At 34.5% G+C, this 21,547-nt stretch overlaps 1 protein-coding gene across 5 annotated transcripts in view; it reads left to right on the plus strand.

Moving 5' to 3' along the window:
* The window catches only part of ADGRG6 (adhesion G protein-coupled receptor G6), a 125,277-nt gene that overhangs the window by 67,476 nt on the left and 36,254 nt on the right, over positions 1 to 21,547 (plus strand). For 3 of the 5 annotated variants that reach the window (XM_073219680.1, XM_073219679.1, XM_073219682.1), the window contains exons 5-14: positions 1,302 to 1,370; positions 7,413 to 7,472; positions 9,220 to 9,305; positions 11,851 to 11,903; positions 12,288 to 12,350; positions 15,341 to 15,483; positions 18,041 to 18,152; positions 19,206 to 19,270; positions 19,860 to 20,070; positions 21,064 to 21,235. In XM_073219680.1, coding sequence (XP_073075781.1) covers positions 1,302 to 1,370; positions 7,413 to 7,472; positions 9,220 to 9,305; positions 11,851 to 11,903; positions 12,288 to 12,350; positions 15,341 to 15,483; positions 18,041 to 18,152; positions 19,206 to 19,270; positions 19,860 to 20,070; positions 21,064 to 21,235 — 1,034 coding nt within the window. The remainder of the gene's footprint in view (positions 1 to 1,301; positions 1,371 to 7,412; positions 7,473 to 9,219; positions 9,306 to 11,850; positions 11,904 to 12,287; positions 12,351 to 15,340; positions 15,484 to 18,040; positions 18,153 to 19,205; positions 19,271 to 19,859; positions 20,071 to 21,063; positions 21,236 to 21,547) is intronic. The other 2 variants (XM_073219681.1, XM_073219683.1) reach the window with 1 other exon arrangement.

Below are 21,547 nucleotides of genomic sequence, written 5' to 3' on the forward strand. Positions count from 1 at the left end.
ATCTCCAGTCTCTTACCCCTCCATCGTAGAGGCACCTCCTGCTCCTCACAGGTCTCCTTTGCAGTGGATTTCCTGTTCACTCTTTTCATGAAGCTGCTGGTCACCTCCTCCTTTGGGCTGCTAAACACTTCACTTGCAGCATTCAAAGAACTGTGATTTCCAGAGTATTCATGCCTCTCTGAGAGCAGCGACATTGTCTTAAAGCGTTAGTCTAGCCTATGTGCTTCACACACTGTCAACACTTAGTACATGTTTGTTTGAACATGTAAAGGTCTGTGATGAGGGCTTCTTGCCAGTCGACTTCACAGACCTACCTGTGGAGTTGCATCATTCTGAGGTAACATGATTCCTTCACTGGGCAGGTGCCTGAGGCAGTTAAGAAAGAAACCATGATGCCTGAGATGCTGTTAGACCGTTGGGATGCTTTCTGCTTATGTATGCTATGTACCTAACTAGACACCTTTTATTATGCTATGGGATGCTCCGCCTTCATGCACGATTCCCACAGAAAGTTTAGAACATGTTTAAACGTTAGAATGGAATCACTATTACAGAAGTGTCCTCTTAAAATTGAATATATGTATTTGTGTGTGTATATGTACATAAAAATATTTATATTTATCATTCTGTCTTTACTTATAGTGCAGTATGCTTTGCAGTAAGTTTAGTTTATCTTCTCAACCCTCAACCTGTCTGTAAAAATCTGTTAATTGTCAGAGGGAGATTTAGTACATCAGTGAAAATCCACTACTACTACTCGAAAATCTGCTCAAAAGTGGTTTCCTGCTGAGGATGAGTCAGTAAAATATTGAAATAAAAAACACAAAGACCAACTTGAAGTCACAGAAACATGTTTCTGGAATTGCAAATGTCATATACTAGTGCCTATGAACCAAAAATACACATTTTACAAGTATTATTAATAATATCCATATTCACTTTTTAAACATATTTTTACTGTTAACGTTACTTCATTTGTATGACTTTCCACCAGAGCTTCATAATTTATTATGTGAAAAGGCCCTAAACATTTCACACAGACTTGAAGAAGAAACACTATTCCTTTCATGCGTAGAAGGCCAATAAATTAAAAGATTTGGAGGGAAATTTCAATGATCAGTTTTATATTTGCAGAAATTAAGATACAAAGCCCTTAAAAGACTCTCTTGATGTTGGAGAATTACTGATGAACATTTCTAGGATTCCTCCTTTTACAACTAACCATGTGGTGCATGATTTTTTTTTTCTGGGTAATATTAAATCATAAATCAAACTTGTACAATCTCTCTGTGTTGATCAAGGATCCTACCTGATCCCACTCCAAGTAGCAGAACTAGCCAGCTGTGTGGATTTGGGGACCCTCTGCCAAGGTAGGGAACCAACGTCATTCTCTGGAGTCTCTCTGTTTCCTACTTGCTATTTTGGATAATGTAGTTGTCATTGTTCTGATTTTTATCTTAATTTTCACTTAACAAGCCAGAAATCAGCAAAACAGAAGAATTTCTGGATGTGCTTTAGCTGTGTGGGTGCACAGTACATACAGTGTGGAGAAAGAGTGCATTCACATGCTGGATGACTACTTTCCATAAAGCACTGAGTTTCTAAAATGTGAATGATTATATGCTATTAAATAATGTTGACTTCATTTTTTCTCTTTATTTCTTCTCAGTAATATTGCAGAGATCCAGTATAAACATAGTCCTGTAATATTGAAATTATAATTCAATATTATAATTTTGAAAAAAAAACATCTAAGAAACAAGAGGAAAAATTAGGTTGAATATTCAATTAAGCTTAAGACAAAGCAATTTAGGATGTGCAGTGTAATTTAAATAGGATTAAAATAGTTATGTTTAACTAATTAATGTAATTTTATTAATTTTTGTAATGCATAATGACTATATTATGGTCATACTCCAATTATATATTGTGTACTAAGTAGTTGCATGCTAAATAAGTCACAAGTTTTATAATAATGGTATAAATATTTTGCTTTAATTCTATCATTGCTCCTCCTAATTACCCATGAACCATTTTCATCCTTTTGTTTTATTAAATACTTCTTTATGAAATAGCATGTTCTGTGTATCACATTAATAGTCATGACCATGCCTTTTGTAAAAGCCATATCTCTTATTAAGAAGATGATAGCATGAAAAGGACAGGTGTTAGAAGTGAGACTAAATGAACAGAAACCTAAGCTCTCTTGTGTGGTTCCACTGTGGGAGTAGGCAGGGAGAAGGGTTTTGTCTTTGTTTCCTTTCTGTGACATTATTTTTTGATATTATTACTGATGAATACCTTGTGAAAATAATCATTAAGCAATTTTCTTGCCATGAACTCAGTGTAGTTTTAAAATAGTTACATGAAATAGATAAAGACCTTAATTTTTAGTTCAAGATCTGAAGAGTTTTTTTATTTAAAGTTTGTTTTATAAATCTGAGGTATCTATAGAATTGGTTTCTTGGTTCAAAAGACCAAATGCCAGGCTTTCTTTTCCCTGTATGTCCTAAGTGACTAATAAACATTATGTTCACTGATATATTTTGCATTAAGGTAAATACAACTCATTTTTCATTGTTGAAAAAAATAAAGACCTCAAAAAGAATCCCTATTCTTAAGTATTGCATATTACTTTGGAATGGAAAATTGTTTTAATTAAGGATGCATATTTGAATCAAGGAATTTGGTGTTTTCTAAAGAGCCTATAGAAGGTAATTCTCTGCCTAATTATTTAAATAAATCATTAATTTAAAAAATTAGATATATAGTAGTCATTGTACATACAAATATACATCTAATACAAATGTACTTCTAAGATAAACTAAAGGAAATTATGTGTATAGTTATTTTATTACTTGTACAGTTCTTCCAGAATCTCTTAGAAAGATAATGTAAAAGTATTACACAAGGGTTTAATTTTTGAGGATTTTAATAGTATCTGATGCATAGCTATGACATAATGCTTTGAAAATGTCTCCCTTGTAAGGCTTGCCCTTATGAAATCTGTTTTATCTGTCAATGTTTAGTAAAGTTACTGGTATCTGTAAATGATTGATATGGTCTAAACATTTCCTTCTCTTTTTCTTTTCTTTTTTTTTCTTTATTTATTTACTTATTATTTTATTTTGGTATCATTAATCTATAATTACATGAAAGACATTATGTTTACTAGGCTCCTCCCTTCACCAAGTCCCCCCCACATACCCCTTCACAGTCACTGTCCATCAGCATAGTCTTTTGCTTTTCTTTACATTTATCTTCTCAAGGGGAAATACATTTTCCTCTGATATTTTATTTCTCTAGTCTCAGTGTATCAGGAACACTAACTTAGTTTAAATAATTTTCAAGTTGATAGGTGCTGTGCAGACTGTCTTCTCTAACCTTTTCTTTTTACACCCTTAGGAAACTGAGTTCTAGAAAGGTTTAGTAATTCACTCTGTGCTTATCAGACTGTTAGTGGCAGACCTAAGTCTAGAATCTAAATGTTCTCTTCACTGTCTGTGCCAGCTCCAGACTCTTGTGCAACATGACACCAAAGGCCATGTGAATTGATTCTTAGTCTGTCAAGGAAAGCATTGTTTTATTTCATTCATTATAACCTTGGAGTCTGTTGTAGTTGTGGCAAGAAAGGGTTTCCATTTCTGCTCTATATATTTTCATGCATGTATATTGGATGTATATTTATTAGCTTGCTCATCCATATTAACTCCCTGCAAAACTGTATCTTTCTCATCTTTATTACCAGCCACTATAAATTCACCTAGTACTGCATCTCCCATTGTCTGTACTAACATGCCTATTAGGATCGGTAAACAAAGGAATGGTTAAGAAACCACTACCTTTTGTATTTGTGATAAAAATGTGATAAATTGTATTCTAAGGGTGGGAACATCTAATGCTTTAACAAAATTTCTGTTATTGGAATCAGTACCTTTGTACATTTGTGAGACAAGTAAAATACACAAATATCCTTTGACTCTCTTGAGTTCTCCATTGTATTGACCAGTGCGACAAGTACATTTCTAGCACCACTCTTCTGTACTTACTACAGCTAAAATTTCTTTCAAAGGAAGCTTTAAGAGAAAGGCATTCAATTAAAAAGAATCAATTCGCATTGTATTGGCGATCTGAGAAAAAAAAATTATCTGTGCTGTTTTGGCAGATTTCTGTTCAGGAAACTAGTTTTTACATTGTAATTTTGAAAACCTAAATAATTTTAATAATTTCTCACTGACGCCAACTTTACGTTCAACTATTTGTGACATTTTAATCAATTTGTGTGGTAGTGCTTTGCTCTGTTTTTGTTGAAGAATAATGGTTAGAATGTGGTTGTATATCAACTAAATCATAAAGCAATTTTTGGCAAAACGTCAAGTGACTGCCAACACTTCTTGCCTTTTTTCTCCAAATATACTTTCCTATTTATATTATTTGTAATTTAGCAACTATAGCAGTTATAGGAGATAAGAAATGAGCAGGAGAAATACCAAGTGAACTATTATTTAATCTGCTACCTATAGAGACTACACACAGGAATTCACAGTAAGTGGTTCCAATTTCTTCTAAAAAAGAGAAATTCCACACCATTGCCTCGAATACAGTAATATTCTCAAATATGAGGTATTAGAAACAAAGGAATTTTCTCAACCCCATCATTTAACTTCTGAGGCCAAGACATCTGTAATCCATCACTGGGGGACTAAAACCCAGAGAAAAGAAACCCACAGGGTTCATTTTTTCTTGTGGCTTTGGGGGTTAGACCAACTTCCTCTGTAAGGACATATAAATTGGAAGTATGGAATATTTTACATGAAACATAGATATAAATTTCTCTAGGGTTATAAAGACATCGATTCAGGGAAGTGTTTATGGTTATTCTGGTAGTTGCACCAAGGAGATTTATGATGGAGCAAAAATTCCAGCAGCCCCCAAGAAAGCAACAGCAGCTGGAGTTTCCAGGGCCTATTTCACATGGACCCCAGCCAGCAGATGGGAATATTATAATTCTAACTAAGTACTTCGCTCTTTGTATGAACATACAAAGAGCCTCTGTGGCATTCTCCCTGAAGGACTGGCACGTCCTCTACTGCGCAAGAACGTCTGTATGATGCTTCAGAGTCTTGCCTTGGTGCAGTGGAGCTGAATTCACTCAGGCATGTCATTTCTGACATTCTTGAAGAGAGCCTTGTTCAGTCCGTCTCTCTCTGCGTCATAACCTTCTTTGGCGTTTCAACAAAGCAAGCAAATGTTAGAACCAGTTAGAATGGTTTGACTTGACCGCATTAAAGAAAAAAAAAATCTCATTCAGATGATGCTTGATAAAAATGTAATTCTAGCATTTAAAAACATTCAAAAGTCATCCTGCAGTAGAAATATTCTTAAATTGGGTACTGCAAATTTGTGTATTATTGGAACGATTTGCACCACATCCTTGATCCACCTTTGCTATTTATTTAATAGTTGTTTTGGAGGTTTTGTTTTACTGAAATTACTCAGTTTTTTACTTGAACAGTTGTGTTTTATATGGGAAAATTGATTTCGCTATTGTAAAATGAAACCAGTACTACTTGTTTCAAAATAGAAATGAAAAGTGAAAGCCAGTATAATGAAAACAATCAATATGATGTCATTGAATTCTCCTGTGTCTTATTGCTTTCTCTCATCTCAGCTCCTGAGGCTTATCTTTTTAAAAAGATAAAGTAACAAAGTGTCAGAGAAAGACTAGATTTTTTTCTCTGATGTAGTCTAATTTGAAATGACTGAATAACTTTTTTTCTCTGATGTAGTCAAATTTGAAATAACTGAAAAGAGAATTGCCTTGTGAATAGATGGGATTTAATGTCATGTGCTGGGCTATCTAAGATCATTCATATACTGTCAACAATTACAAATACACTTTTCTTATTCCTTGGGAAACTGATATAGTAAACATTTTCAAGCTTATGATCTGATATCTTAGAGAATTCAATATTGTTTAAGAAAGGCACAACTATCAACTCTGCCATCTACCAGTCCAGTCTGGACAGGACTATCAAAGGTTCTGCTTAGATCATCAGTAATGATATGCCGGTGTAGGGAGGGGGGAAATTGAAATTGTTTGACAATCATATATATTTCTTCAATATATCAATAAAATTTCTTTTCCTGGCTTCTGTGAAATGTTCTTATTTCTCTGTGAAAAGTTGTTTTGTTATTTAAAGTTGTTAGGACTTTTATGTCATACCTCAGATGATATACTAAGAAAATCTTATCTTTTAAGCTACTTTTCACAGATATTTCAGTATATAATGGGTAATCAAAGTATTCCCAGAAATAACCTTTGTGCCTTTTCCATTACTTTCCTAAGAAAACTCTTGGGCTAATTATTATTTCCCTTCCAAATCATGTCTTCTATGCTTGAAGCATCACACTACTGAATAGTAATTAAACTTTTGTAAGGTCAGCACAAGCAACCTTATTATTGTTTTAAAAACTCTGTTTACAAGTACTAATTATATCATTGTTTCTAGTTTCTCACATGTTTAACTACTCAAACAAAAAAGTTCACTCAGGATTATCTATGGATCCAACAATCAATGTACTTTTATATGCCAGGTATCTTAAAGAAATCATGTAAAATGAGCAGGATTCCAGTCATAAATGTCAGTCATATAATTGCCTCATCACCAGATTAAAGATATAATCTTGAATCTAAAATAACATTTGGTTTATATTTTAACATCTGTATTTTCAAATATATATTTTAAAATCTACTTTTTAGGCCCTTATTTCACACCCTTGAGTATAGATTGAAGTAGTGTCATTTCTGTATCTTCCAAGAAACTCTGAGAAGTGTTAAGAAGACAAAAGAAAGATTAATTGGAGAAGGACCTAGACAGGAATACTGTTTTCATACCACATCTATAATGGCATACAATTACTTCTACTTTGAAGTTTTGCCTGGTTTAAGAGTGATCTAAATGGAAAATGGATATATTCTTAAATCCTTTTTTCCCCCAAGAAATGTCTATCATGAATTCTGGCTTGGATGCCATTATTAGGATAATACATAACACCTTTTGAAATCTCTGGAACATATGAAGATTTGTGAACAGGTTTTCTATTGAAATATCATGGGAGTTTTGCACTATGGGAGAACATATCTTGACTGCTAGGATGACATGGAAAAGCCTGCATCAATATGTCTTAAATGTGCATTTTCTGCAATAGCAATGCTTAAGCCAATTATTTGCTGCATTCCAGAATCTGTCTCGAAAACTGTTCAGTAGGACCTTTTATCTTGCTTTGACAATTCACCCTTGGACATTTCGCATGTTTACCTGTTGACTAAATTATTCAAAATCTTAAATGTAAGACAAGTAAATTCTGCTGAGTAGTTTTTGGTTAAATATATAAATACCTCATTCCAGGGCTCCTGAAGAGAGACTTCTTGAAAATGACCCATAGCACAAGAGAATCTGTAACACAAGGTACTAGGTTGTTTGGTGCCGTCACAGAATTTTATTTACCATAATCGATATAATTCTAGGGAGAGTACTAATACATTGATTTAGGCTGTCTCTGGTATTGGATGTCTTCCTCATTTATTAAAACTGGATGGATAAAAGGGAGCCAGGAAATATTTAAAATTTAAAGAAAAATTCATTGAATGGATGTTTCCATAAAATTTCAGAAGTGACAGTGAATGAAAATATTGATTTTTAGTATTTTGCTATATTCTCCTGAGAGGGAAAGAATACTACGGTAAATAAACGTGTGCTCTAGGTCGCCATCTAGTGGTAGCTTTTTAGTTACTCAGCCGGCACCAGTGACGGTTCATGGAATATCCGCAGAATCCTGAAATAACTGACATCCGCAATTGGAGTTTCCTCTCAATCATTCAGAATATCTATGATTTGATATGATGAGGTCTCCAGTATAAAAAGGATTTTTTTGTCTGCATTACTATCATTTGTTTTGAATAAAGTCCTCCGAGTTTTTCATTCAGAATATTTTTAAAAGAAATAAAAGATCAAGATCATTAAAATACCTGAAGAGATTTAGAAGCTGAAATAACCTAGTCTGTACAAGTTAAGCTCACTCGTCCTTGGACTTATACAATTTCATATGTGTATAATATTATTACATCCAGGAGTGGCAATTTTTTTTGCACAAGATTCTGACTGCATACTGGAAAAACATTCCGTTAGTAGTGGAACTGGTATTTGCATTTTGGTAGATATGGAGGTTCCTGAGGCATATATTTGTATTTTTTTCTCTTGCCTCCCCAAAATTTTCTAAATCCATTCCCCAACATTGTTTTAACTATATATTTCTGAGTTTTCTATGCATACCTTATATAAGACTTACCAAAACATTAACATGAAGAAAGATGATTGACAATAATGGAGATGTAAAAAAATTTTCTTTTTCCTCTCTGTGACCTACCATATTTTAAAAGGGCATTTTCACATTAGCTACTTTTAGTAAGGTGCCTTATAGCACATATATAGAAAGATTTTGCCCAAACCTTGACTGATCAGTTTGATTTTCATTCACAAAAAGTGTTATCAGACTATCTTAACAATTGTCCCAAAGATTTTTCTCACGTAAAGTTTTCTTTTTTAAAACAATGTAGTCTAGGTAAATTCTGTCTGCAAATATTCTCCCCCACCCCACTTTGATACAGATGACTACATTTAGGGAATTTTGATGAGAAAACTGGTGAAATCCACCCCAATAACCTAGTAGAAGTAAATTGCTTTTTAGGAGCCAGAAAGAGAAGGGGAAAGGGGCAGAGGGCAGTAATACATACCAGTTCTTCTTCAGGTTAACTCTGGCCCATCCTCTCACTCTTCTTCACATCCCAAACTCTTTATCATTTCTTGTAATGTACAAAAACATAATTCTTATTACAAGAAATGAAATTGTACATTAAAAATCACTTTATGTACAGTAGATAATCAGAAATCTATAGAATTAAAGCATACAAAGAAATACATGTAGGTGATAATCTAGGAGCAATGAAATATTTTCAAGAGTAAATGAATTGACAGCTATTTCTCGTAAGTTGGAAAAGTCGATGAGCATAAAGGCAAAATATCTTAGAAATTTTTTGCACCTATGTAGAAGGTGTTTTTCTTAAACTGAATGAAATTGTGTGATTGTAAATTTAAATTGATAATTATATGACTGTAAAATATAATTAATGGACTAAATCTTATTTCCAATGGACAGATGGAATTGTCTTTAGAATCTCCATAGTGATTCAAAACATCCTTCGTCACCCTGAGGTTAAAGTACAGAGCAAGGTGGCAGAATGGGTAAGTGAACTTGTAAAATTTCTTTTTTGGTTTTAAACCTTTAGCTTCTGGCAATCTGGAAGAGATCTACTATCTGGGTAACTGAATCCACAGATTATACTGAAACATAGATACTCTCATTATAAATGTCTGAATAGGTACTTTAAATGAGGTGTTATACTTATGTATGGGAAGAGAGGTGTGTTTGATTAAGTCTGACGGATTTTTAAGTCTAAATAAGAGAAGTACCACACAAATGGAAATACATTTTAGTAGGTATCTTCATTTACTGTTATATCCATACTTTGTCAATGTGGTTTTCAAAAATAGATTTCTAATTTTTTTATTTAATTGTTTGAATGCTTGATTCAAAACCCAAAAAGCATAAAAAGATACATCACGAAGATCTTCCACCGAACCTTGTAGCTCATCTCTGGAGACCAGCCCATCTTCTTCAAAATCACTGTTAGTTTTTCTTGAGTTTTTCCAGAATTTCTTTGTGCCCAGAAAAGAAAATGAAGCTATAGATTTCTTATTTATCTACTTTTTTACACTAGAAATAGCATTTTTGATACACCATTCTACACTGTATTTATTTTTCTTATTCCTTATATTTTTTTCTTTCAAAGTATATAGTATTCCATTTTGTGACTGGTCATTTATTTAACGAGTCTTTTGATGGGTATTTATTGAACCAGTATTCTATAATGAAAATTTTGGTCATTTCCAATTTAAAGAAAACTTTAGCATTTTTTTCTTCTTTTCTTACAAATACAACCTATGAATTTTTTCATTTTATTCTCTGTAACAATTGGAAAATTTTCATTTTCCATAGGTTTTTACTTTATTCTATCATATTTCCTATTTGTTGCATACTCTGGGAGTTTGTACTGCTTTTTATGTATATAACACTATTATAGTTCAAATAGTTTTTGTCAAGTCAATTCTGTATACACTCTGAAGTAAGAAGTGGGTTTTCTAGTGGCAGAAGGTGTCTAATAAACCTGTCCATAGTAGCAAAAAGAAGGTAAAACGTGCATTGAGAGCTAGTTGTGTCAATACTTTAAAATACGTATATTTGGTGAACAACTGATAGGAAAATATAGTCTTATTTTTTGAAAAGCAATCACCTTTGAAAGCAGTTGACCACAGGAAATAATGGTATGTGATTAACAATTCCATTACAAAATTGGGTGCCAGAATGGGGAAGAAGGGACTGAAATTCTCCAATAGAAGTCAGAGAAAAATGCTGCTGTTGACCTGTTGGACTGACACATTAATGGTGGTAACTAATTCACACACTAGAAATATTTTATTTCTAAATGGAGAAGGGACTTTACAGAGTATTTTCTTGCATCCCATTTTCTTTGCAGCAGTATTCTTTTTAAGTCAGAATGATTTCAATAAGTAAAATTCTTCATTTTCATTCTCACCTAAGCCACTGGTAATGTTATGAATTTCAAAAATTAGTATTCACTAAAAAGTCTATGCTTTAGGCAACATATAATTTTACGTTTATATTCTGACACACATGATGTTCAATGTAGTGTCATTCTCATATGAAGCTAAACTTCACTGGATACTGTATAAGGTGCGAGATACCAAAGCATATACTTGATAAAAGAGAATATGTAAGTGGTGTCCCTGATTCATATTATTACTATTTACAATTTTTAAATAATTGAATACTTTTTCCAACATTTTTCTAGAATGTATATTCCATTTTAGAAATGCTTACAAGGAAGGAAAATGTGTGTGGGAAAAGACACATAAAAAACTCTTTGGAGATGATACAGAAATAGGAGGCTTCACGTCAGTAAAGAAATCCTGTTTTGTGATTGTATTGGACAATGAATGCATCATGGAAGGTTGTTAGTATATTGAGAGGAATCCAGTGCTTCATTAAAAACCCTGGTGCTGAGACTATAAAGACTGTTAAATAACTACATAATAATTAACATAGTTCCCAATAGTGTTGCACTTATTTCTTTGTTGTTTATATTGTTAATTTAATTTTTGCTACTAATAATATCCTTATGAGATAAGGCTATTACTAGAAAAACGTCTTTTATTACACCTTAGTGTTTCTTGAATGAAGAATATGGAAAATGCATATTGTGCAAATCTTCCTTCCTGTGTACTGGCTGACAGCTACCTTCTCAGTGTTTCGGCTAATTTGAAGGCCCAGTTTACAGAGGTCCAGGTTGGAAAGGAAAGTGTACTGTTTCCAGACAGACAGACTTGGTTTGCAATCAGGAATCTGCTGTTTCTTAGTTGGGTGACCTTGGGCGAGTGACATCACGTTTGTGAAGCTTGGTTTCTTCATATGTAAGGTCAAGGGGCAGATAATCCCTATCTCATTAGTTGCTGTGAGATTGAAAGAAATAACATTTGTAAAGTTCTTGGCATACAATGATCCAGTACCTGTTATCTCTAGACCTTTATTTCACTCCTCTAGCTCTTCAGGATTTTCCCAGGGTTTTATCTTTTGGGAGGGAAGAAACTCAATTCAGATTATTTTTTAAGCATTGCTGTAAAACTCACTCTTCTCCATTGTATTTTTCAGCTCAATTCAACCTTCCGAAGTTGGAACTACACGGTTTATGTGGTTAATATCAGGTAAATGACAGATTAAATTATTTGAGAAATAAGTAGTAGCTAAAGTAATACTACTCTCCCCCTCTAATTAGACCTGCGCAAACACACAGGTATACAGATACACAACATGCACCCTATTCATGATCTTTCTAAAACAACTCTGCATGAATACACAAGCTCAGCCACTGCATGCCCTTGCTCTCTCTTAAAAATTTATACTGCTTAAGGAATCTGAGATATTCTGATACATCCAGTCCAGAGCACATGAAAGAACTCGAACCTCAGAACACACATTTGGAAATAGTGGCTTAGAATATCCATTCTGCCTCTTTCACCTCCTTGAATTTTGTTGTTGATGCTGCAGCAGATGAGGCTGATAATGAATATATGTATTTGTATTTATAGTTTTCACTTGAACACAGGAGAGGACAAGATTAAAGTCAAGAGAAGTATTGTGGATGATCAAAGGTAATTCTGTGAAGTCTTAAGAAATGTGTAACATCCTTTCTCTTGCCCCCTGTTTTGACTGAAAAAGAAATGAAAATGAGATAGGAGAGAAACATTTTTAATCAAGGATCACATTTAAATTATTTCTTTAGCACTAATGCACACTATTTTTTTTCTTGTAGTTAAAACTGTCATATAGCAGACTAGGTAGAAATGTACATCTAGTGAAAAATAATTCAGAAGTAGAACATTTAAAATGGATGAATTATTATTTTTAGTACTTCTAGTATATTTGTGGTAACCCATTACCTCTTATTTGCAATTTCAAAAATCCTTCGAAGAAATGATAGTTATAGTTTTATTTTAACTAAGGTACTTCTGTACAATAGCCTCTAATAATATGGGCAATAGGTGCCAAATACTTTCAGCATTCAAAACCATCAGGTAATTTTCTGAAGTGTGCATTTTAAAATCTATATCAAGGTCATGGCTTACACAGGCATGTCATTTAATGGATATGTCCACCATAATCAGTTGGCATATAAAGGCCAGCTGTTCAGAGTGCGGTATTATGAAAAACAACACAAACTCCTAAAAAAAATTAATTTAGTTGTATTCAGGTAGGGGATTGCATCTTCCTAAAATAAAAAAATAAAAGCAGAAGTTTGCAAAAAGTCTTGCTCAGTTTCAGTTGACTGGATTCATGTTACGGATTTACAAACATGATGGAATATACTTCTTTTTAGGTTAGATGTTCTTACTAGGAGAAGATAAAAATAAAATTTTATATGAGAGTTGAACAGTTTTTCTTTCTTTTTCATCATTAGAAAAATTTTTAAATCATATTTGAGACATTTCTGTATATATTCAACAGACTAGATTGAGCCATCTGATTAGGGAAAGTTTTTACTTTCTGATGACATTGTCCTTTTTCCTTTATGATCTAAAGTATAGAGTAACATATTTTAATACTGTATCTTGATGGTGAAAGGAACTTTTTCCTCTATTTAGCCAAATAATTTTCTTCTCCAACCTTCACCACGAGATTGTATTGAACTCTGATCCCCCAGCAGTCTGGATACCTTTGCCGGGCACTGTCTGGCAGTTGGGGCCGCCCTGGTTTGGGGTGTCACCGGTTGTAGTCCACGCTCTTCAGGAGGTCAGCCTGGCCATTTTCAGCCTACCTCCTGTGGTTCTCCTATCACCTGACGAGGTGAAATGAGCCATTGTAGCACATGTTAGGACCTGAAAAACTCTTGCTGGAAAGGCATTTAATTTAAATTCATGGAATCTCACTTTCCTGTCTGTCAAACCAAAGAGTTACTCCACAGAAAATTATAGGGAGAGTGAATAAAGACAGTGTATACAGGAAAATAAACACATTTCCTTTTTCTTTAGTTTGAAACCTTATTATTTTAAAAATTTGTTCTTACAGCCTTTCTCTCTGTTTTTTCTATTTTCTACTGCTCTTATGCTCATTGGTGAACCTTTAGAGTCACTCATAGTTTTTCTCAAAACCAGTCTACTAGTTTTACCCACAGTCTTTTCTAAACTTTTCTTTTCAATTCTATTGTAAAACTTAAACAGACCATAGCTTCAGAAATTGCTATCATACTCTATCGCCTGGACAGGAAACCAGAGCCCCAGAGACGCATTTATTCAAACAAAGAATGACTGATGGCAACAGCTGATAGAACTTGACTTTGTAGAACCATGAAATAGTTTCAGTTTTCAGGATGAGAGAGGAAAATAACAGATAAGATCTGTGAAAATGCCTGGTCATTCTTGAATTGCTGAACTTGGGTATTTAATGTTATCACAATACATTATGTTAATGATGGCCTCAATATTCAAAAGAAATAAAAGATCATAGTCCCAATTGGAAGTTTTCAGTAACAGGAGTGGCAGAGCTTATCATTCAACAATAAATTAATGAAGGGATACTTTTTGTCATGAGCCATTTAAAAAAGTCTTAAGATAGTACAGTTGACCATTATATTCACACCTAGGTTTGTCTCGCCCTGAAATATGACTTACATATATGAGCATTAAGCAGTAGATTATTTTAGAGAGAAATAGCTTTTCAGAGTGACTTATGAGAACAGTAGAGCACTTTGTCCTGGAGATCAGCATAGATATTAAGGAGAAAATACAGAGCTATTTTTTAATTTCATCTAAGCCGGAATAGCATATATTGCATTTATCCTTTATTTTTTTACCACCACAAATATATGAGTACTCTATTTCATTTTTACTGATACCCAGAGAAGTTCACAAATAAAATATGCCATGACTTCCCACTGAGTACTGTATTTTTATTTCAGAACCAATGCCACCACTTTGATGTTGTAATGTTTTGATTTCTGCTATTGGCGATAGCAATGATTACTGTTGAACAGATTATTATATTACTTCAAACTATAGAATCAAAAGTTTTGCTCTATCAAGTGTATTGTATGTTTTGATGTTCCAAGTATATTTTAAGTTTTATTTTCTCAGTCTTCACTGTACAAAGTACTTACAAATGCTTCATGAGCATGGAACACCATTTATCACAATTCTGGAGAAATTGCAACACATTTATAAATGGTAATACTCAATAATCCCAAAAAGTCAGATTATCAGTTTAATCAGATTAGTTGAATTTCTGGTTTTTCTAAAAAAAAAAAAACTTTATTTTGTGGCTATAAGGAAACAATGGAATTAACCACAATTATGGCCCTTTATTGCATGTATGCTATGAAATGTTACTTCAGATATTTCTTTTAAAAATGGGCTGATACAATCTGATAGAACCATACATGTAATATCCTTTAAAATCTATTCATATTGAGGTATTTTTAACATCAGAATTTATGCAGCAATAGAAGTCTTTTAATATCTTGGCATTTTTCTTTGGTGTCAACACTTCACCGTCATTTTTTTCACACCTTATCTAAATGTTCTATTTTTCCACCGAAGAAACAACCAACTAGTCAACAACAACAGCACTCTCTGAAATGTTTTCCTAGGTTGATGATCAGGGCCCTTCTAGTCTACAATGCTACCAACAGTCCCAGTTTAGAAGGAAAGGTCATTCAACAGAAGCTCTTAAAAAACAACGATTCCCTGGGTGAGGGCTTGAGGCTGTATACAGTGAATGTGAGGCAACTGGGTAAGTGTCTTTAATTTTTTTATTGTGTTCTATGTGACTATATATTCAGGTTTGATAGAAACAACAAAAATATTCTACCTTTGTTGTTTGCTTATTTAAAGCTAGTTTTTTCTGATAATGATAATTCATCATATTGGTGACCTTGTAACAAGTGGGTGACAGCAGTTAGCACAAAGATATCAACTTGATACTTAAACGAATCTAAGGGGATGAAAAAGGCAGGTGAGAGTTTAAGATTACAAGCAAAATGCCAGGATAGCCTTGACCAGAATTGGCTTCAGCTTTGGGTGTAAAGTGAGGGAGTATATATGGGAACTCTGTTGAGGTAAATTTTATAAAAGGCAACTTCTCGTTGTGACACATCTCCTTCTCTATGTTTTCTGTCTCTATTAGTGATACCACTGTCTTTGCAGGAATTGGCCAGAATTCTGGGAATTATCCAGGATCTAGATTGAGTTGTGCTTTAGACACTTTTCACATCCTAGGCTCCAGTCACACACACACTACTGCCTCACTGCCCCCAACATGCCATGCTCGTTTGTACCTATGTCTTTGCCCACATTGCTCTCTACTCCCACCATCCACCTGCTCTTCACCTAAGGAGTTTTAAAGACAGCCCAGTCACCTCATCTGTGAAGCCTTTCTGACATGATGTGTAAATAGATAGCATCACCTTTGAGCCTATACTTCATGCTGTCCATACTGAGAGCAATGTACACCTTAGAAGACCATAGTATTGACTGGACTTACTTCTTTCTTATATAAATTTTCTTTAAACAGGAATCTCCTTTGGCTTAAGAATACGTTTGTTTTCTTTAACATCTTCGCTTCTACCTCTCCCAGCACCCAGCACATTCCCTAGCTTAAGTACTTGAATAAATAAATGAGGCTTGATGGGAATATTTTTGAAAAATGAATGATCAAAACTACAGACAACAAAAATAAAGTTATTATTCTCATGTTATCATATGACTGTAATTATATTATGATTAGGCACAGTAATAGAGACCAAGAGGAAAGAAAACTCTGCCACTGTTCCTTATACACAGGCAAGAGGTTGCAGTGGGGGAAGCTGATGTTTCTCAGTCTGTAAGAGAGTGATTACAACTGAGGCCAGAATCATGTTGTAATAAAGAAGTAGACACCTCTGCTTTTGTGAGGAACTACCCATCTCAAATGTGTCAACACACACAATGACAGAGAACTCACAGAGGTAGAAGAATGCAAATTACTATCATCTTTGTCAGCATCAAGAGTTTCTGAGCTCCTGGCGGGGAATGCGTGCTTACTTAGTTTTTTTTTTACAGTCTGCCCCTTTCGCTGTCTTTCCTCACATTCCCCTTGGCAGACAGCTAAAGTCTCCTGCTGTGTCATAATTTCCATTTCTACAAAATCAGGAAATTATCTCCCATCACCCTTTTACACTTAAAAATCCATACGTCCCAATGTCTTAACTCTCTTCATATCTCTGCAAAGACTATTGCCTCTATCTCAGAACAGCTTTCAAACTTTTCTGACTCCAACCTACAGTGAGAAATATACTTTGTATCCAGACCAGTACACACACAGGAATGCTTGCTTATTAACAAACGGGGCTTCTTAGAGGTGAGGAGATAACCGATGCTATCCAGTCACACATACAAGTCTCTGCAAAGAAGTATCCTGATGAATAGCAGTTTTTTTCCAAATGCCAAAACCTTGTGAGGACCGCCTCAGCTCTAGCTGTCCTCAGAGGCTGAGGAATCCTAAAAGTGTAATTTATACCCCTTAATTTAAATTCTATACTTTACTGCCTTTCTGCAAGTGGGTCCATGAAGAAAAGTTTCTACCAATTGAAAACAAAAAGGCCAAATCCTGACAATTTTAAGACTTAGAATATAGATGGAAAGTCATTTAAATGATCAATTGGTGACTGCACTACTGGCTCCCGGTAGTCTGGCATAACTTGCTATTTTTCAGAACTGAATTACAAGGTTTTGTTGTTGATACATTGCTTTTATTTTGATATTTTAAAACTTGTAAAACTGGAAGCACATATGTCATGACATTTGCCTAGGGAGTTTTCAAACAGGTGGGATGATTTGAGAATGAGCGAATATGTAGAAAATATGCTCACAACTCAGTGATGATACAGTGCACCATTTTATAGCCTATCCCCTTTGAAAAAAAGATCAAAATACATGAATTTTGCCAGACTGTTTTCATTTTACATATTTTTTAAATTTTTCATGTTTTTTAAATAAACTTTTATTCTACCAATTTTATCTGCTAATTATTTACATTAAAACAATGCATGTTTCATGTTTATACTCACATAAGCAGGTGTTTTTTGTTTGATGTTTTTGTAAGCTGTAACAGTTTTTGTATCTGAAATGTACTGTATATTAATACTTCCTAATTTCTAAATTTTTACAAGTTCTGAAAATAAAAACCTATTTTAGTAGTACTCGAAATACATACCTAACTGCCAACATGTCATTTTGCTCTCATCTTGCCCCTCTGTCCTCAAAGAATAGATAGAATGAACGTTCTCATGTTGGTTCTTATCTTCACGTAGGTTTTTGTCTTGCTGATGAGGATCCCAAAGGCTATCATTGGCCAGTCATCCCACCTTCTGTGTACATCTCTCCCTGTCCAGGGAAGCAAGGCTTTTATGCTTCACGGACATGGTAATGTTTTCATGGACTCTTGCCTGCAAAGCTCCATATTATCAACCTTCTCAGTGTTGTTGCACAGTTGACTCCATGCATTGTATATTGATTGGAAAGAAGGACAGGAACCTCTGTGAATGCCTAAATCATACACCCTATGGGGGTAAAGATGAGGCATCTAAATTCCCAAACAAAGCCTTTTTCCTCCAAACATGCTAATTTAGCCTTCTCCAAAGAAACATGGAGAAATGGAAACCAGAGAGTGGCTAGAGAGCAAAGCAACTTATATATGGTTGACCCCAGTCAGCTCACAGCATCGGAATATGCATCTGAAATTCCAAGACACTTTAGCTATTTGGAGTGGTTATTGTTGGAGGGAGGAAGAGGCAGCAAATGAGGGAGTAAAGGAGGATCCCGGTTGGGGCAGTCTGCTAATGGAGACCATCAGGGTGTAGGTATTTTGTAAATGTTTAACAAACCTCAGGCAGGTTGGCTGCAGAGGATTCGCCAAATAGCAAGTCATATCCAATTCCTCACCCTCCATCTCACCCCCAGTTAGAGTTTTCTTGCAGGGGAATTCAGAAACAGAAACTGCCAAGGGGAAATACTTTGCAGTGGCTGCTGTGTTTGACGTGCAGTAGCAAGGAAAGAAGGGGGCTTTCGAGACTTAGTGACTTGAGTTTGAAATGTGGCTCAACCTCTTCCTGGCTGTAAGACCTTGGAACATTCCTCAATTTATCTACCTCATCTATACAGTGTGGATTATTATTACTTACAGAGGTATGTGAAAGAAAAGTCAGATTTTTATCTGGAAAGTTCTTAAAGCTTCACTTGACCCATGTTACCAAATAGGCCTTTCTTCTTAGTAACCTGATTTATCCTAGGTTAGGGTACAGGCTACCTGATTTCTTTTCCAAAAAGACTCCAAACATAAGTTTCATTTCAGTGTATTCTATTTTAGAATGAAACTTACTAGATACCAAGGCAAATTCTAAAACTTACTATTAACTAATGATGTCAGTTATAATGCCATTGATGCCAAAATCTGAACTATCTTTTTTTGTTTCTTAGTCACCGTGACCCTACTAACACATCTTTAGTCTACTGGGGACCTCCTGATATCTCCAACTGTTCAAGTAAGTGAGTGATTTTTCTTCGGTTCCCAAAGGCAAGATACATGACCTCATGCTTCTTTCATTGTCCTTAGACATGTTCTGCTATGGGATAAACACGGTGATTTTAAAAATGAGGCTAATGATTGTTTCACTTACTTAAGGTAGAAAATACTGTTTCCTATTCTAACTTTCTGTTCTGTTCATTCTAAAGGAGACTAAAAAAAATATCAAAAAATTTAGAGGAAGACTTAATATAGACATTGATATTTCAATCAATGTCTTATAGTTTTGTATTATTTTTAAAAAGCAGATATACACTCCATGATTCTGGGGACATTTCTCTTAGAATTATATATGAATACTGGTCCCTCCAAGTTATTTACCTAAGTTGTTGAAAAGCACAATCTGTATCTTACTGAAGACAGAAGTGTGTAAAAAAATACTATTGTCCTTTGAAGATTCTGGTAAGATTCCTGTGATCCCCTGAGAAGCCTCATTTGCTGCCTTACCTGTGAAGGGAAATACCACGTTATGTTTTCAGATTCCTGGAAATGCCCAAAAGACATAAGTAAAATTTTGTATGTTGTTTTCTCTGCCCTTTTTTTTTCAGGGGAAGCCAGTGAAGTTGCCAATCAGATTTTAAATTTAACTGGTGATGGGCAGACCTTAACCTCAGCCAACATTACCAGCATTGTAGAACAGGTCAAAAGGATCGTGAATAAAGAAGAAAACATTGATATAATGCTTGGCTCAACTTTAATGAATATATTTTCTAACATCTTAACCAGTTCAGACAGCGACTTGCTTGAGTCTTCTTCTGAGTAAGTGATTTTTTCTTCTGGGGAAGTAAAATATATTGGATACATGTGTTGTCATACAATTTCTCACATAGCTGAATACCTGGGGCCCATCTTTCATAGGAGGTTCTTTGGTGTTTCCCAAGTGAACTTCAAAGTTCTTTTTTTTTGGAGGGGGAAATATAATTTTACAAAATGATTAGGATGGTCCATCTGGCAAGATATGCAAATATTTCTCCAAATAACTGGCATTTCATTTTTCATCTGAAAAATATTTTCTGGGGTTAATTCAGAAGATAAACTACTGTATATATTAACTGGCGACCCTTCTTTTGCTTGCAAAGGAGACAATTGAGATATTTTTAACACACATCTTTTAGGTATAACTTGGTCACCATAAGGCATTATCCTGTGGACTGTGACACAGAACTCCCAACAGCTGTGTGACTGCTGTATTTCTGAAATGAAAATGCCTAGGGAAGGTTGAAATTACCTATTTTTACACAATTCAGTTTATGTACAAGCATTTCATTTAATGTACTAATATAACATTTAATTTTTTCTGTTTCCTTCCTTTCAGCCAAATTTCTTTGATAATAATTTTATATTTGTTAAATGTATTCTTTCACTTACCTTATCTACATAATAATTACAGAATTTTTTTTCCCAATGTCTTGCAGTTCCAAGATATTTTACCACATTGTTCCCTTTGCCTCTCACTCAGTTATGAGGTAGGAAGGGTATTTTTCATACAAGGAAAGAGGCTAAGATAGGTAAAAAAACAGAGTATTAGTTTAGGATGATTAAAGCATCTGTTTCCCTTGAAGATACATTCATCACTGATTCTGTGTTTTAACTGGTGTATTGTAGTTGGGCACTTATGTGTGTATTCATGTCAAGATCAGAAAATTTCAAGATAATTCTATTTGGTTTGTATTTTTTCCTGCAGGAAATCACATGTGTGCAAGTACCTAAAAACATGTTACTTAACAGTGGCATTATTTGTCATTTCTTTAGGGCTTTAAAAACAATTGATGAATTGGCCTTCAAGATAGACCTAAATAGCACATCACATGTGAATATTACAACTCGGAATTTGGCCCTTGGAGTGTCATCCCTGTCCCCAACAACAAATGAAATTTCAAATTTTAGCATCAGTCTTCCAAGCAATAATGAATCCTATTTCCAGGTAAGGAGCCAGTGGTTTCTTTAAGTTTAATTAATTAGACAAATAAAAACTTTCTTATCACCTACCAGTTCTATTTCCAGGAGATCTAGGTCCAAGGGGTGGCAGGCAGATCTGAATGCTGGCCAGGGTTAACAATGGCAGTAGGCATAAATTATATGGACACAGAGGGGAGATCCACTTTCAGAGCCCAGGTGACAGAGGTGGTCAGCTTATCTTCTACAGGGGGTGGTAGTGGGACTAAGTATGGAACTGTGAGTTGGGGGAAGGGGTCAGTTCAATGAGAAGAGAACTTTATTATGGGTCCAAAGGTGG

Source organism: Manis javanica, chromosome 13 (assembly GCF_040802235.1).
Source record: "Manis javanica isolate MJ-LG chromosome 13, MJ_LKY, whole genome shotgun sequence".
Classification (NCBI taxonomy): Eukaryota; Metazoa; Chordata; class Mammalia; order Pholidota; family Manidae; genus Manis; species Manis javanica.